The sequence below is a fragment of the Cryptomeria japonica genome, chromosome 9 (assembly GCF_030272615.1).
Source record: "Cryptomeria japonica chromosome 9, Sugi_1.0, whole genome shotgun sequence".
Lineage (NCBI taxonomy): Eukaryota > Viridiplantae > Streptophyta > Pinopsida > Cupressales > Cupressaceae > Cryptomeria > Cryptomeria japonica.
The window spans coordinates 712922520-712941501 of record NC_081413.1 but is presented as its reverse complement, the minus strand read 5'-3'; the positions used below and the strand labels follow the sequence as shown (position 1 = coordinate 712941501).

General features: G+C 36.5%; 1 protein-coding gene across 3 annotated transcripts in view; it reads right to left on the bottom strand.

Moving 5' to 3' along the window:
- LOC131048544 (uncharacterized) overlaps positions 1-18601 on the bottom strand; it is a 112747-nt gene extending 94146 nt beyond the window's left edge. For 2 of the 3 annotated variants that reach the window (XM_057982538.2, XM_057982537.2), the window contains exons 1-2: positions 18253-18601; positions 7495-7943 (exon numbers count right to left, since the gene is read on the bottom strand). In XM_057982538.2, the coding sequence (XP_057838521.2) occupies positions 7495-7943; positions 18253-18328 (525 nt within the window). In that variant the 5' untranslated portion in view covers positions 18329-18601. The remainder of the gene's footprint in view (positions 1-7494; positions 7944-18252) is intronic. The other variant, XM_057982535.2, reaches the window with a different exon arrangement.
- Positions 18602-18982: the final 381 nt, after the last annotated feature.

Genomic DNA, 18982 nt, shown 5'->3' with positions numbered 1-18982 from the left:
TCAACTACCTCCATATAGTCTAAGACTCTAAAAGTTGCTAAACCATGCTGCATAACACCTCTTTTCCCTTAAAAAATCAAGTCAAGATGATAGTATGTGAGGTGAATCTATTGCTAGCAACCTAATAAGAAATTTTTAAAAAATAAAATAAATTTCATTTTTTAAAGAATAAGAACCTGAAATTTTTTAAATGGTTAAAAATATATAACATCATCTACTTTGCTAAAGTTAAAAGTTTAAACTTAAAAAACAAAGTAGATGTTGTAATTAAAATTATAGAAGATATAGTTCTGATTTTGGCAGCCTCTCTATATTCTTTCAAGGGCAAGGTTAGATTATATTAACAAAAATTCCATAGCATGGACCTTCACCTGACTATATGAGCTATTGTATTCATTATTGCATGGGCAACATTTCAAAAATTACTAGTACAAATAAATCAAATATACAAAAATTACCAACTTAAACTCATTATTTCAAGATATTTAAGATGGGTCTTACTCCTGAATGCATTTATGGAAAATCCTTACTATCCAGTTTCAGGTCTCAAAATTCATTCCTAGTCTACTAGAATCCTACATGTTAGGAATTAGATCTTTCTAATGCAGGTTTCCATAGGTAAGATATTTTTATGTTACCAATGCCATATAGAATGTATCAAGAAGTTAGTTTACCCTAGTTGTAATAGGTGCTTTAGGATATATAACACATATTACTCTCCTCAAACAAATAAAACATAACCTAAGTCTCCAGGACTTCCTAACATTCTCAACATTCTAAGACCTGCTTGATATGCTAATGGTCTTAACACTTCTATAATCAAATTGGTTCTATTTTCCACAACTTAAATGGCATTGTGCTATAATGTTATCATAGATCAATAAATATTGAGATATGGTTCTGTTGTGACGTATTCACACATCGCCCCATTACAAATGGGGACCCCTACTTTTTTGCTTTCTAGGATTGGTCCTCTTAGCTTAGTTCTAGGTTAGTGTTGAGTCTTTCACTGTGAACCTTTGCATTGAAGAGGTATAGTGGGTCAAGAGGTCAGAAGTTGATCAAGTTTGTCTCACTGCCCATGGGTGCCCAGGCCCGATCACTCTCATTTCCATTCCTCGCCTTCGCCATCACCATTCCACCCTTCCATCCTTTCGTCTCTCTCTTCATTCCATAACCCTCCATCTTGGCGGCTTTCCACTTCCCCTTTCCTACCATCACCATTTCACCCTACCCTTTCCACTTCCATATCCCTTACCTTCTATCTCTTTTTATCTTTTATCACCTTCACCTAACATATTCATCTACTACCCTTCACCTACATTTAGCCCTACCACTACACCTCTTAACCTCCATCTTACACCGTCACTTCCCTTCACTAACTTCCTTTCCACTTTACCCCTACCCCTATTCTATTCTAACATCTCCCTTCCCCTCATACCTTCTATCTCACACTCCCTTTAGCCTACCAGCCACACTACCTACCCCTTTACCCCTTTATTCCCCTAAAATCACTTGTTCTAACCCACATCCCATAAGTCTCACTTCCTTTATTTCCCTAAGCTTACCTCTACCCCTACCCCTAACCTTCTTACCCATCTATCCCACCTTCCTTCACCTAGTCTAAACCTCATCCCATTATAACCTACACCCCTCTACCCTTTCATTACCCCCTCATACCTCCCATTACATTTTACTCCCTAACCTTCCCTAACTCCATCCACTACCTCTTATACCTCCTAACCCGACGCATCTCCTACTTCCATCATTTATATCCCTTATGTCCCCCTTTCCTCCAACATCCCATTTCCCCTCTTTCTCCACGTAGCAGCTTCCATTACCACTTCCCTCACATTCCTCTCATCACCCTTTTGGGCCCCACTTTAAACTCAAAATGGAGAATTGAATTAACTTTTTATTAAAGACTCTTGTTGGGACCCACCAACCACTGGTTTGGGGAATTTAAATGTTTTTTTTTTTTTTTTGGTCTTTCATATTAAACGGGCCCCACCACCACCAGAATTTTTGGAATGAAAGAAAAGTTCTTTTTTTTTAATAGAAATTTTAAAAAGGGAGAGCATCCACCTCACTCTACCCTTCCACCTTATTCCCCCGTGGCACTTCTTTACAACATCACCCCATCCTCTTTGTTGTTACACCTTTCATCCCTTCTCACATTCGTAGCATGTTTTGGACTCCACTAAGATTCAACGATAAAAAATATAAAGCAACTCACTTCAAAGTTGATTCAAAACTTCTAGGTTTGTACCTACAGATCCACCTTGAAGGGAGATATTAATCACTGATTGGCTCCAAAGGAGAGGAGATTTTCAAGCAAAAATGAGGTGAATTATAAGGGATAAGCTGTGTAAGAAGAGATTCAAGCAGGCTGGTTCCTAATCACGGGAAAATTTATCAGATCTTCAGGAAGAGATCAGGCCTCATTCACTCTTAGTTTAAATGCAATTTACAGTGGATTAATTTCTCTGAGTTTAGACCACAATCAGATCTAAGTATTATTTCATACTCAGAAATATGATTAATGTACATGATAATTAATTCAAGTTTTGTGTCTTTGCAGGTATGGTTGTAAACAAATAATGGAGCACGAGGAATATAGGATGATGATAAACCAAGAATGGGGAATCCTCCACATAAGGGAAGAGATCTGATCTGTGCATCTCCACATGAAGAATGCACTCAGATAGAATTAATCCTGCAAATACAGAAAGTCCTAAAATCAAACCAAAGCTTATGAAAATCCGGCCTGATTCAATTGTGCAAGCACGTGAATTTGATTGATCAATCATCTGCTACAAAAGAACCTTTGATGGCCGATTCAGTGAAGAAGGTTTTGACAACGAAAGATGAAGTTTTGACTGATGTAATGACCGATTTGCCTTAGGGATTAAAATTTGATGAACTTAGTTTCTAAATCTGGATGAAGCTTTGGAAAGCAAATGGATTTCAAAGGTCTTCTTGAGGTTAATCTGATATGGATGACTAAGACTTGGGATCTGAGTTGATGGAATGAGTTTCGTCAAGTGAAGAAACTGTCCAGTATTCCCAATTTGAAGCGAAATCCCTGCTAAGGCCTTCTTTGAAAGGTTGATTTGATATTTTTCACATTGGAGTGACAGAGACTTGTTTGAACTAGTTATTGATCATGAACAATGAGGAATTTGAGCTAGGGCATCAAATTCGCTCCTGACCCTTCCAAAGGTACAGGAGCGAATTTTCTTAGAACACCACCTTGCTCCTTACTTGGATCCAAACTCACGCTTTCAGGGCTTGATTGAAAGAAATTTGAGTTATGTGTGCCTTTAGAAGTGAACTCAAATCAAGTTGAATGATGAAGTCGGGAGAATTTGAACAATATTGCCAATTTCACTCCTGACCCTTCCAAAGGTACAGGAGCGAATTTTTCTTAGAGCCCTCCATTGCTTCTAAGTTGGACCAAAATCCTTGCTCCTATGGCATGATTGAAGAGGAAATGATGTGTGCATGCCTTGAAATTGAATTGAAACAAGTTTGAATAGCAAAACATGAGGAATCTGAGCCAAGAAGCGAAATTTCGCTCCTGACCCCTCCAAAGGTACAGGAGCGAAATCCTTGAAAGGTCCTAATTTCTCACTCAAGCAATTGAACGAATCTTATTAGGGAACAAACTGACTTGATCATGATGGAAGAAGGATTCAAAAGCTAAGTTCAAGGTGAAGTATTGAGGAATGGTGAAGGAATTGAATCAAAAGAAGAATTTCGCTCATGTCCCTCTCTAAGGGTCCAGAGCGAAATCTCTTGGAAGGACCTCCTATCTCACCTAAAGCTCTAAGAGGATCTTGTTTTAAGCAAAGTTGGGAGTAGATCGACTTGAGCACGATAAGAAGAGAATCTGGAAAATCAGTTCTAACGCAAAGTGAAAAGATTTGAGTGTGAAGTGAGCAAAGAGAGAAATTTCGCTCCTGACCCTTCCAAAGGTACAAGAGCGAATTATCCTAAGGGTCCTGTCCCTCTCTAGATACCAGAGCGAAATTGTTTTCAAGGACATGTACCTCTTGAAGGTACAAGAGCGAAGTTTGTTGAGAGTAAAGTGCTTTGTGATAAACCGAAAAGATCAAGAGAAGACTAAGTGCAAGTCAACCTAGAAACATTTGATGCATTAATAAACCAATCTCACTTTAGCGGCAAAAGCAAATTCGAATTTTTAAATAGAAGTCGGCCAGCACTAAGAGGGATAATTTACAATTATGTTTACACTAGATCAAGTCGGCCTTGCATCCCAAAGACATGTCTCTACCCTAGGCCACATATATAAAGGATTTCATTAGATCATTCTAACATCAAAACAAAACAGCATCTTTTCCATCAGCGAATTTTGTAAGCAGCTCCAACAGTCAGCGAAAAGAATTCAATCATTAGCAAGGCGAATTTACCAAAGAAGCAATAATATCATTCTCACAAAGGCAAATCAGACTTTGAAGGTGTAGACCTGATGATCAAGGAAGACAGATCTCATCATTAGACAGCTCAAATTCACCCTTAGACAATAAGGATACTTCATGGACAGTGAATTCACTTATCGAAAGGAGGAATCTCCCCTATAGAAACACATATCAGACCTGCAAATGTAGAATAAGAAATCAAGTCAAAGTGGGAGTGTATATAGATTATATATCATGTGAGATTGATACCCATTTGTTTGTTTTGCAGGAAGCAAGGAAAGAAATCAAATGGACTAGGTTAGAGGAAGATTGGAGTAAGGATCTAAAGGAAGAGATCATGCAATCACCCTGAGGCAAGCAAGCAAGGATGGAAGAAGGGCCCAGCTATATCAATAATTCTCATCATCATCATTACATTAAGCAACTGAATAATGTTGAGTATCAAGAGATATCTCTCAACATCCCTTCATGATGATAAATCAACTCAAGTCTACAAAGTGCAAGATTGAGGTGGCATCCTAGTCACTACTTCACCAATTCGAGGGTTCCACATCAACATGTCTAGATACAATGTACCTGACTCACTAGTGATGACACAAACTCCAAGGCATTATCCATTGGTCGAATATTCCAGAGAAGACATGTGTCCAAATAATGCAATTATTTCAATGGCCAGAATTGAGTTTGTTATAACAAACCCTAATTAGGGTTTTCATTGTAAAATCTCGGCCATTGATCTCAAATTGATCTGAGCCATTGAATTGTATTGAGAGCATTATAAAAAGCTCAAGCTCTTCATTTGTAAAGGTTAATAGTCAAAGAATAGTTAGTCAATAGATAGCTAATAGTTAATAGTTAGTAATAGAGGCCAGAATAGTAGAATAGCAATTAGAGTAGATTAAGAAGAGAAGGCAAGACTTTGTTGCCTTAATTGTAAAGACTTCTTTTCATTGAAGATATGGTGGAATATGTTGTTTCTTTGCAATGTGCATGGTCTCTTGTTGAATCTTCATTTTGATGATAGATGATTAGATTGAATGAAAGAAGCTGTTGAATGCACCTGTGTGGAATCCGTCTAATCCATACCACTAGCCTCTTACTGATTGTAAGTGCGCCCTGCGTGGTCAACTGGCATAAAATGAGCTTAATCTCAAGTCATCACACGTCTATTGTTCATGCATTAACTTGAATGATGATCAATATCTGATGGTGTTCGATTTGAATATATTTGAAGCATCCCCCAGAAGATTGCACTGAGTTGGTGTTGAATTGTTCATCTTGATGGTGAGACCCAGCCCAGTAGGACTCCACCTAGTCATTCATCCATCTTCTCGCATTCTAGGTAGTAGAGTAGACTTCCTGAACCCTGCATCTTTTACCATTTGTTTGTCTTCCAGTTAGTTAAAAGGACCTGTGATTCCAGCAAATCAGACGTTTAGGTCGTCAAGTGTAAGTCCCCTTGTGATTCCAGCAAAATCACATCATACCACAGAGAGCTTATCCACACGTAGAGATCCTACATACAGAACCTTGGAGTTACTCCGACTGATCCTTCAGCGAGATCTTCAGCAGTCGGGAACTTTGTTCAAGAGAGGATAAGATACTTCGGTATTTTATTCTGTGTTCGCATGTGCATAAAAAACACATCAACAGGTTCCCACCAGAATAGGAGATGATAAATCTTCAGAGAATGATTTGCAACTCGAAGAAAGAAATCAGTGGGTGAAAACAAACAAAGGAAAAGACTTATAGAGGGCATAGTATTGAAGCCTTGTAAAGAAAAATCATGGAGCCAGTGTTCGAACAAATGAAAAGAAGAAATAAGAGAAAACTCGTGTGGGTCAGGGAAAATATTTTCACCAGATAATACACATACTCTGAAGCTTCATATCAACATAAGCATAAAGACAATATTGAACCAGAATATGCACATAAGTAGCATACAGTCATTATATGCCATGAAGGGAAAGGGCAGAGAACGATTATAAGAACATATTCAAATAGAGATTTATCTATTTCTAAATAGAGAAGTGCATGGCCTATTGGCAAACACTGATCACAAAGATTGGGAATCATGTGGTACAATCATGATGATTTCCACATATCCAGAATTGTTTATATTCTTAAGGGCATAGCTACCACTCCTTGTGCAGAACTTTTGTAACTCTCTACTATTGCCTAATCCTGAACACAACTCTCTTTTTACAGTTGCACTTCTCTAAACAAAGGTACAGTTCTATGACACCAATGATCAAAGGAAACATGACTTAAAACAAATAAAATAATCAAGACCACATTGCCTGAAAAGATAAGGAACTAACAACTTTCTTTCTTGTCCTTGTTATGATATGAGGAATTGTAAGCACATTGTTATTGAACAGAAGGGCATTCATTATGGATGTTTTTGTCTTGTCTGTTTCATTTGACAACTGAATGAACCATAAAAGTAGTATGAGTGATAACTATGTAGAGACAAATCGAATCCATCACATCAAATGTACCAGAGATTCATAAAGACAATATATTGCTTATATTTTTCTTGTACTTCACAATTTTTGAGAAAAAGAAATTAGGGGCAATCTGCATAAGTTAGAATGACAAGAATTGCTTTCGGGAATGAGAAGATTTACAAGAGAAACGCCTGCTGTTTGGGTCTCTAAACTGTTTTCCATAATAATATATTATTTTAGAAGACTAGCTCTATTTTCACAATGAAATTGGTTCCACACCGAGAACCAGATAGATATTTATATAGATTTGCTGCTAGCAATGCATCACCTTCAGTTCAGTTTAATCATATCCTGTCAAATGACTATAAGGAAGTGCTTGGTGATGATTATCCAGCTCCAACAATTCTGGGAGGGCCCCAAAATACCATAATGAAAAGTTAAAAAAAATAATAGAATATACTTTTGGTGATTCCCATATAGTTTTTGAAATTATTGCTTGGAAAAATGTTGCCGGATGAATTGCTTACAAAGATAACCAAAGATAAAGCCTGTAAGATAAGAAAACACAGATATTCACCCAAAAATGTGTAGCCTAAGCTTACCTCTAGTGAGTAAGGAGAATCTGTCGCATCAATTATTAGCCGTTGTACTTCTGCACTATCTTTGGCAAGATCAGCCAAGCAACCAAGAACTCGTAGGGTTAAAGACCTAGCCACAATATCACCACTACTAAAAACTTCTTTTACTCTTTTCACCATTTCAAGATGGTTAGGCACTCTTTCTTTTGCAAGAATACCATTATAATTACCTCTATTATTATGAAAATGATGCTTCTTTAACTCTAAAAGGAAAACTTTCAGAACACACAGTTGTGTGAAGTTATTTCCAGTTCTAAAGACATCTGCAAGGCGAAGAAGGATAGAATTCGCAAAGGCTCTATCTTGCCAGGACTCTAGCTTAAAAAGGCTTTCTGTCAATGCTGTGACAAGAGGTTCTTCGCTCCACCTCTGAAGCCTTGGCCCCATCTTCATAATTGCCTCAACATGTGCACCTGAAATACAAGCAAAGACAAATAAAGAACATGCCCATGTCATGTCTGGAAAGTAAAAGATTTGACTAAGCATAAGAAGACAAAAACATCAATATTATTAGGGAGAAGCACAACTATTCTAAGTATTTAGTTAAAAAACAAGACTGAATTCAATAGTAAAAAATACAAGGTCCACCTCCCAAACTAATTCAAGGCCCATATTTCAACTACTCAAAAATAAATTAAATAAAAGTGGTAGTTGATCCCAGAAAAAAATCCTTGAGATCACATAACTTGAGAGGGAACACATGTTCTACACATTTTTGATAAATGGCCACAATTCAACAAGATAAATAACTATCCTTTTTGGAACTTTATACTGAATCAGCATAGAGAAGCATCCTGCCACTGGAAACCAAGTAGTTTGGAGCAGCGTGGGAGCAGATTAAAGAGAGTAAAGCCATTATAAATTTGTTCAACTGTCACTCTATTTTATTGTAAGGATTCAAAGTCAGTGAGATGGGGGATATCTAATAAGCATATAGATGCGTGTGGAGTTTCAGAAACTTTAGGAGAATGTTGACAAGAGAAAAAATTGACATATAAAAGTACTGTAAGGTTATATATATAAATGAAAATCCATTCATGTATGTCATAACTACCCAAACAATTGTCACCTAGTGAGCCCTACTTCTAACCACAGCATAAGTTACCTAAGTTATGAAACGATTACAAAATCAAATCAACTAGCTGTCCTTGTGTATTTGGTTTTGCAAAAGTGGCTGCAAAGTATTTTCAATTTACACCAAACATGATCCACAAATTGCAATGTCGAAGTTTTCAACATAGATAGAAGTTTAGTTTTGTGCTAGCCCAATGCATTTTCCTATTTAAACTAGCATACATAACACAGAAATTCATGTGTGTTACAGCTATGGCATGCCATCTACATCTTTCATTCAATTTGCATTGTGTATATGCTCAAATGCATGCCTACAATGCTATAAGGCAGATCTCACACCCCCTCATGCAAGCATGAAAATCAAAACATGGGTCCACCCTTCCGCAAAGTCTATGATGTAGCAAAAAAAGTATGTTGATTCTTTATTTCTAATTGTCGTTGTAAATGATATTCAAATTTATGTTCAAGTCTGAAGTTATATAATATTGTTATTCTTTTACTGATATTTTCTGTTGTTTCTTATGTCACAGGTTGCTGAAGATAACATTAATTATATTCTATATCACTACAGCTTTTCATTGACATGTACATATAGGCAATGCCCACCGATCAAGGCATGCCTTGACCGGTCATGTCTTTTGACATGCCCGATCAAGACATGTCTTGATTGGTGCATATGCACCGCTTCACTTAAGCGATATACCGATAACTATCGGTCACGTCATTTTAACATATTAAACCGATTACTATCGGGTCACGTTAAATAGTATAATTGATCGATTAGCAATCGGATCACGTCAGGAATATAATCATCCGATAAACAATATAATCATCGATCAGTATAATGTGAGATTAAGATGATAACTGTTATAGTTATCATATGATAGCATCAATCAATGCTATCATATGATATCTATGATAGTTATCATAAGTCTGGTCTGATCTTATTACAATCACAGCATGAGTAATATGATTATAGTATGATCGATTATGCATATAAGATGATTATAACAAGTTCATTTATTTAATCATGAGGTCTACATTTAGATTGTAGTTATATCGATAAGGTATATGATTGAATGAGAGATAAATAAAGTCTCTCATTCAATCATTTATCTTACCGAAGCTACTAAGTTTCAACAGTCGTAAACTAAGACATGCTTGAAAGCAATGTATCAAGAATTTATAATATTTTCCTAAGTACCAGAAATGAAAACAGCATAAAAGAAATGTACAACTACTACACCAAGTAAGCAAAACATATAGCATTACATAATAAGGACACAAAATATACCCAGGAGAAGCGAAATTTAGAAATATTCCAGCTTGGAAAAAGGTTTTGTGCTTCCATTATGACCAAAAATGCAAATTTACAAGCCCACAAAGCCATTGGCTTCTACTACAACCCATCTTGTTTGTTCTAAATCCAATTCTTTATGCTCCCTAAAAATTGCACTTCTACAACTTGTTGCAACTCAAAACTCAACTTTGAATGATGTTTCAGCTTCCTTCGATGATCTTATTTAAACCCAAGACATATCATAATGTAACAAAACCAATGCTGAAACTCTAAAACATGGACCATTTCCCTCTTATTTGAACCATTGTGAAGCTACTGAAGAGCTCTATCCCTTGGTAGAGGTTTCATCAAGGTTTCATACAGATTTTCAATTGTTTAAGAGCACCAAAGTTTCTTATTTTTAGCATAGACAGAATCAACTTAGTCTGTACATAATCATAAAACCACATTTTCAGATGACTGAATTAAAAATTATCAGTTGCTGATCAAGAAAAGTGTGAAAATGTTGGATAGGAACTGCTGCTAATTTTGAAGAAGAGGACTAAAAGGATTCTTTATCTTCACCTCTAACTAGATATGAGAAAAAAAAATTATTATAACCATGCAAGGTAAAATACAATAAGCCCAGTTTTGCAGACATGTAGTGAAGCAGTTGCGGATGGAGGGCCTAATGAAAGACATTGCAACCATGCAGCCTTAACACAAAACACTCATCAGCATGCACAAGGGAGCTTGAATATCACAGCAATAATATAATAACAATTGGATCCATTTACTATTTTCTACAATCTATTGCATCAAAAATATTTGATTGCAAGGCTTACAACAAATCTAGACCTCAATGTTGGATTTCAATATAAAATATGAACTAGAAAAGAGTGCTACTACAAATATCAATCTCCTTGGTCTAATTTAGCTTCAGTATCTCTTCTCTCAACTGCTGGACCTCAATTTTGTTTCTCTCTACCTTGACCTGCATCTCTCACCATGAATTTGCCACTCTTCTATAGTGAAGATTGTAATAACCACTCTCATTTTTGTACATTTTTTGAAAATATGGATAGCTTTCAATGAAATGAAATGTATAACAACTTACTTTCCACTTTTTGATTGTAGTAAACATAAAATGCCTATTGTTATGTTTGATAATATTTGTTATCTGCCAATGTATTAATTGTTTGTATTAAGTGGGTTGTCACTCTTGGGTAGTTAATGTGTCGGTTGGTTGATGGTTGTGTTCCTCTCAGCAACCATTGGGTCCTTTAAATATGTTGTGTACCCCCAAAGAAGGTAGTATGGTATAGTCGGATTAATTGTAATCCTTGGTCGACCATCTCTAGTCTTCTTCTCTGTAAAAATTTCATGTGTGAATACAATAAATTTTACTGTTGTGTCTGGTATGCATTATCATTTGTATTATTATTTCTTGTACTTAATTTATCAGATATAGCAATAAACATTTTGGCATCGTTGCCTTAAAAAAATTGGATCAGCCTTGAGTGATTCATGCCCTAAAACCCCAACAAAGGTGAGAAGAGGCCACAGGGTGGTCAAGACCAAGTGATTAGGTGATCTGAAAACCCTCGATCAGAGGGAGCATAGGGAGGAGTTAGAGCCTGGAAGTACCCAGAGTGTTGGGAACGTTGGAGGTGGACGTGTAGAGGACGTGTGCATGGCCGAGAGTGCAAGGAAAGCACCGGAATGTAGAAGTTGAAACAATCCACCCAGGTTCGGCACACCTGGAAGTACTTGGAGTGTTGGGAACACTAGAGGTGGACGTGTAGAGGACTTGTGTGTGGCCTAGAGTGCAAGGAAAGCACCGGAACGTAGCGGTTGGAACAGTCCACCCGGGTCCAACACACAAGGGAGTAAGTAGGCGAGAAACCAATTTGCACCACATCGGGAACTTGCCCCTCGCCAAGGAACCAAGAATAGAGGGGCCTAAGTCGAAGACTCCATGGAGGAGAGAGTATACAAAACGAAAAAGGTGACCAAAGTGTAGAAGGCGCAAAAGGTGGACGCATAGAGAGCTCGCACGTGGCTGAGAATGCAAGAGAGGCACAGGAACGCAAGCGAGAGCGAGACGGTGCAATCTGGTCGAATACACATAGTACCTTCCGAGTGTAAACAATGATGAACACCCAAGAGAAGCGGAAAGTCCCTAATGTTACTAAACGATCAAATTTTACTAAGTATGGATGAAATGCTAATGTCTAATCTCCAATTAGTCATGCACAAAAGGGATGCGATTCATACTCACGATGAATCATGATTATATGGGTGCGATTTATGATAAGAAGAAGCGATTAAACATTGATTGTGTTGTGAAGAGTCGCGACTAGTGAAGGGAGACAACTCGTCACTTCTAATCGGAGTAACCCTTCAGAATTGCAAGATATATATGGTAGATCAATTCCATTTACTAAAGGGGCATCTAAGTTGGTTTTTATTTTATTCTTGTATCCCTACATGGATCTGCTCATTAAAGCATCTTTGGCTTAAGTGTCAAAACAGGTTGCATACATTTCAGGATTAAAATCAGAGAGAGCACCATCATTGTTGCAGGCTTCTACAGTCATATCATAAAAAGCACCATTAATATTTGTTGCAGGTATCCATATTCAAATCTGAAACAGCAACGTATTGCTTCAAGCAATATCATCATCATATCTACATTGGATATACTTAAAGATTGAAATCAGAAATAGCAATTCATTGCTATAGGCGATTGGAGGACATCTTAGCATGCTTCCCATTGTCAAACCAGAGAAGTCTAAAATCAAGATCATCTTTGCATAATTATCAGTTTATATCAGATATAGCAGTGATCCATATTCAATATGTATACATTATTCTTTGAATAATATTATCAGTATTTATATACAAATCTTATCCATTACATAGTTTTAAAACACTCATAAGTGGTATCATTAATCATAATTCATAGTAATACTAATTATAGAGGCTATGAGGAAAGAAGTCTCTTGCAATTGATTCTTTAAGTTACTTTGAGGAAAGAAGCCTCTTGCAATTGATCTTTGCAAGATAAATGTACCTATTTCGTAAGTCATAAAATAAGGGGACATAACCCTAACCCTAACTTGTTGCAAATGTGATTCTAGGGCAATTTGGAAGGGAACATTACACAATCTAAGATTATTCTTAAAATTGAATTTCTAATTTTTTTTTTGATACGTGAAGTACTAGGGTTTTTAGCCTTACCCTAGCTCCAAGTGAGGCCACAATTGAGGGACCTCATCCTCATCAATTTCCTCCTTCTCCTCTTCCTTTACGTTATTTTTTCCTAGTCTATCGCTTTCATGTCCCCTCCTTGATCGTATATATCGTAAATAAAGCAATTATTATTATTACCAACAAATGATTATTTGAAATTTATTTATTTATTAAATATTATTAGTTATTTATTACTAATAATATTCTGAAATATAAATTTATACTATATTATAATCGTATATTATAGATCATAAACATAATTTACATTTAATGAAGACAGTGATTTTGGTTATCAACAATATTACCGATTTCATACCATTGATATATACGCAACAATATATATTAAAGAAAACATAAGTGCCAATGATTCTATCCTAATTATTATTTATTTCTCTAATGACATTTTTACCAATCCAATATTGTCGATTGCCATAATATATACAGAATCACAGTATGACCAATACATTAATATCTATAATATTTTAGATTCCTACTGAATGGAGAAACGCGCTTTAATACTTTGATTGGTGTCATCACTTACAGCTTGTTAATAATTTAATACTATATAATACAAGTCTTTTTTAAAATGATATGATACGTCGGGGTAAATTATAATTATCGTGTTAATTACATCCAAATTCCAAACTATAATTCAACAAACAATGAGTCTATATTAGACATCTTATGAAGTGCGATTTGTTAAAAGAAAAAGAGGGATGCCATGTAATCTTATAAAGGTGAGATTAATAAATAGTTTGGGAGCCCAATAACTAATTGGTTACGTTAAAAGCATGGTGACTCTTACGTAGAGATGTCTCTTATTCAAGAGGTGTGTCTTCTTCAGCATATGAAAAGATGTATAAATGAATTTAATTTATTTGAGGGGGATCATCGATTACTCCTTATTCCCTTTACATCCTTATTGGATCAAGGGGAGATAAGAGAGGTTAATAGTCTGCAATTCATACAGCTCAGATCAGAACGGTTATTGAGTTACAGGCAGTAACATCTGTGTTCTTGGTGGTATACATGGGGATGTGCTTAATATGTATGCTTAATATATGAAGTTTGATAACGTTCTTGTGCAGAATTTAATAATAATAATAATAATAATAATAATAATAATAGTAGTAGTAGTAGTAGTAGTAATAATAATAATAATGTTTTATAAGAATGGCATCTGCTGTAATATATAATGATAATATCTGAGAATAAATAATGTGTATAAATAAAGATATATGTATATTAATAATAAATATTAGAATATAAATCAGATAGAATCCTTAAGTTAATGTCAGTTTGAAGCCTATGTTTCTTTGTTATCATTGATTGGATTCATGTAAAAGATAGTTTTGTCTCCTAATCAATTTATTTTAAGTCATAAGTAAGTTGAGATAGATTAATTATGGTTAAAACAAGCCTAAACTTAGTAGGGGACATTACAATCGCATCCTTTTTCTCATCCTCCACTACCACCATCTTCCTCCTTCCTCCTACACCACCTGTCCTTCACCTTCTTTCTCACCTCCTTCCCTAACCACCGTGACCTCTGCCTCAAAGCTTCGCCTCACCTCCGTCTCTGTCATCAATCTCCACCGTCCCTACCGTCTCCAAGTTGTCTCCATCCGCCGCTGACTTCCAACCACCACCCTTCCTTTCTTCTCCAACACTTGCCATCCTCCTTTCATATCGCTTTTGCCTTCTTTCCTCCATCCCTCCAAGGGTTCGACCCTTCATCGAGGCATTGACATTTCCACAATCTTACCACTGCATTGTGGGGTCAACCCCTTGAATCTCTAAATATTACTCTTTATTGGCAATCAATATTTATCTCACATATATATATTTTATATCTTAATTTCCACTTGATTTCAGAATTCTATAATTCCTCCAATGAAGCCCCTCCCAAATGACATTTCTCTACTTTTATATCTCCCTTAGTGGAGGGAGTCATACCCCTTCATTTGGGAAGGGATACCTCCCTTCATGAAGCGTTGCATGAAGGAAATGTTTGTTAATCACTACCTTAAGACATTTCATTTAGTTTGTTAATTGCTGCCTTAAGACATTTCATTTAGTTGGCACTTTTGGTAAATAGCCGATTTGAAACAATTTCCCTTTTTCTTTTATCTTAGTCAACCTCTAGCTGCTCTTTATGTTGTCACCTACGAAAACTATAATTCGAGGCTGCAATTTGGTTTGTGTGCAATGTCTTTATGGCAGGGGCATGATAGTCTGCCCTTCCCAAGATCGCTTGTCCACAAGCAATTTTAGATTAGGATGGTCGAAAAGATCTGCTCCTTCCCAAGTAGCATCCTCCACAAGCAAAGTCTTCCATTCAACCAAATATTCTGGACTAAACTTAATTTCTTCTCTCGCATATCAAGAATAGCCTCAGGTTCCAAAATTGATCTTCCTTTGTCATAAAGCAAGGGTAATTCTGGACATGGTATAACATGTTGACCTAACACCTTCTTGAAAGAAGCTGTTTCAGATATATAACTTGATTCTTCCTATAACATAGTTATCAGGGTGCTTTGACCCCTTAGAGACCTGAATTTTTGTTTTGACCATATTCCTGCTAATGTGGTTGGGGCCACTAACCATATTCAAACTAGATGTCCTATAAGGTTTTTTCATGATGATTCATCGATCATTAAGACATCACAACTTTATGGAATTGGCTCCCTAAAACAAAGCAGTGATACTAAATAAATGGTAGAACCATTTCGCAATAAGCCAAGCATAAGTATGGACATGATTAATGAACAAAACGTAATTGATATTTGTTAGCATGGTGTTCCTGTAGAAATTGATTGCGGAATTCTTCCTAAAGAAATATGATGCTTGCTACCATCATTTTCCTATAGAATTTAATTAGAAAATTCAGCATATGGTTCCATCATCAATGTTTTCTTTAGTATGTATTCCCAGCTCAGCATTAAAAGTTCTTTGCATGATCACATTCCCCTTGATCATTTGTCTTTGTTTTCCCTTTATCTCGTTTCATAAGAAAACATTCTAGGGTAAATAAGTATAATCCTTTTGTCATTGTGCAATCCACCCCCATGTACTCAAGTGGTGCAGGAGCACCCTTTCAAGCTCTCCCTCCTCCTTGTTTTGTTCGTGTTATGCTTCTTATGAAGCCATTGTACATAAAATAATGAGCCATGTGCTCATAGGTCCTAGTTAGGGTCCTAGAGGAGATCTTAGGGGTCATTAGTCAAGATTGTGATTTTTCTTGAAAATGGAGGGTATGTGTGTCTTTGTGGTGTTTAGGGGTCCTTCATAACATGGTGGTGTCCTTAGGTTGGCCCATTGTGGGACTAGGAGTCATGAAGAGCAACATTGGGAAAGTTGCTCAAAAGTTGCAAAAGTTGTCAAGCAACTTTTCCACCAGGAGGCCAAAATCCTTAGTTTGGCGTGGACAACCCTAATATGGGCACACAGACTGAGGCAAAGGTGGTATAAGTATTTTCAAACCCTAAATGCATGGGTTGGATGTCAGAGATTGTACGGCCCAAGCAAGAAGAGCTTGACTGTGACTGTTTGTTAGTTACCAATCAGTTTGAATGAAGCAACCAAGCAAGTTAATGGATTGAGATACGTCCAAAACTGTGTGGAATGTCTTTCATGGTGTAAATACTTTCATTTCAAGCAATTAGTTTAGGTGTTTATTTGCAGATTGAGTGTGTTTGTAAATAGTTTGTAAATTGTCTTCTTACTGTCCAGTTTTGGACAGGATTGTGTAAATGGCTGCATAACTCCATTCCCCGTTGTGGAACCACCATGAAACCATGGGGAATGAGAGTGCAGACCTTGTACCATACTGCAAAACAAGCAGGGCCCTTGAAAATGCAGGGAGGCCATCAAGAGACCCAATCCTAGGTGAGACTGAACAGTGCCCGGCTAGGAGAGGTTAAGTTGCAGAGGTCTTGGAGAGCAAGGTTGGACAGAGGAAAGTACAGCCTTTGGAGGAGGTGTAGAGGAGTGTTTGAAGCATCATTGGTGTGAAGGAGGAGCCTCCACCAATCCAGACAAAGTGGCTAAAACACAAAACACTCACTGTGACCCAGGCAAACCACAAAACCCTCACAAAACCCTTAAAAAACCCCAAAATTCGCCCAAGGCACTGTACGGCCACTTGGAGGCCCAAAACCTAGAAAATCCTTGAGCCCTTGCCAATTGAATGGTAGTCTATTTTGGGAGTTTGGGTTGTGTATGCATCGTTTGTGAGAGAAAGCCCTAAAGGACCGGGTAGGAGGCCTAATTGGTCCTAAACCTTGTAGCCCTGTTTTGTAAGCAAAAATGAAATCGGTAGAAAGGATGAAGGTAGCAACTTCTTGGGGGCACATGGAGGGATGTAAAACATGGTTTAAGACCTGATTTAACCTTGCTAAGACCTTGGAAGGTGTGGAACAAGCCTTAGCCCTTATTAGCCATAGTAAGGGCTTTTGAGTCTCATGAGTAGATGAGACCTTAGGAGCAGCATAGCAACTCATTGGTGGGTGGATTGGGCAAGGTCAGGGGATTTCTCAAGCAAGGGAAGTCCTAGAGACCCTAGGGTGTGGAGAGAACACCAAGAGATCCCAGGGAAGGATCCAGGAGCATAGACTAGGCTAGTCTATCCCTAACCCCATCCCATCATCAAGATACTTCTTATAAGTTATAAATAAATAAATGAAATATAAAAGAATGTAGTTCGACTTTCATTTGTTTTCAAGATGGCTGCTAAATTGCATTGTCAGCTTAATCGCGGTTTTTCCTTTCATTTTCTTCAGCGAGGTGGGGGACGTGTTTACAATTGCGGTTGTCCCAAAACAAAATTTAAATTTATTCAAAAAAGTTACTGTTTGAAGTTTTAGAAAGAAAAAATAAAGTTTAGGTTTAAGATTTAGGGTTTGTACTTAAGCTTTTGGGTTTAGAACAAGTAAAGGTAACATGGTATACTTCAATGCAGAAGCACCATAGACCTCAAAGCTGAATGTGGGTGCTCCGACACAAAAGTCATGTGGACAAAACAACAAAAATTACAATTGCAGAAAACTATTTTCTTTTGAATTTTTGGAGTCGGACACAAGAAAATATAATAGTTGGGGTCATTTGTATGATACCAGGCTTGTTGGAGCGCAAACCCATGTCCAAATCGACGCTCCATTCCTTTGCGTGAGCTGCACATATTTCCTCCATTTTCTTCTCTAATTTCAATTCTGCCTGCCAGAACCCATTTGCCGGGTGCAGAGTATCTTGTGCTTTTTAGGGAGCAATTCTACGAAATGTTCATTTTCTTCTTAAAATCTATCATTCATTCATTCTCAACTGAATTTCAAATTTAAACTCCCGGCTTTCATTTGACCGCTACGTGAGTGCCTTTCTGCGAAGTTCCTACTTCGAAAATCATGGGAGATTCTTATTAGGGGAAGCTTATTAGAAATGGGCCAATCATGAACTTTTAGTTATTTGTATTTTGGTTTTTTTTAAGTTAGTAATTGGAGGTTGGATGTGCAAGGAATGAAATATTATTAGAACACACACATTATATATAGAGTGTGTGTGTGCTCGTAGCAATTGTTCTGCAACATGTAAGACTTTAAATAAATTAATATTATATTTAGATATTATTAATATATTAGTATAATACTATAGTTCAATTTTTAAAAATAATATATATAATAATATTTATTATTAAAATATATAAATATATTTTTAGTATATTTATAATATTATATTATAAAATATATTATATCATTAATAATAATTTCATTTATTTAAAAATATATAATACTATAATTATAATATTAAAATATATTATGATTATATAAATAATAAAAACTTCTTTTAGGA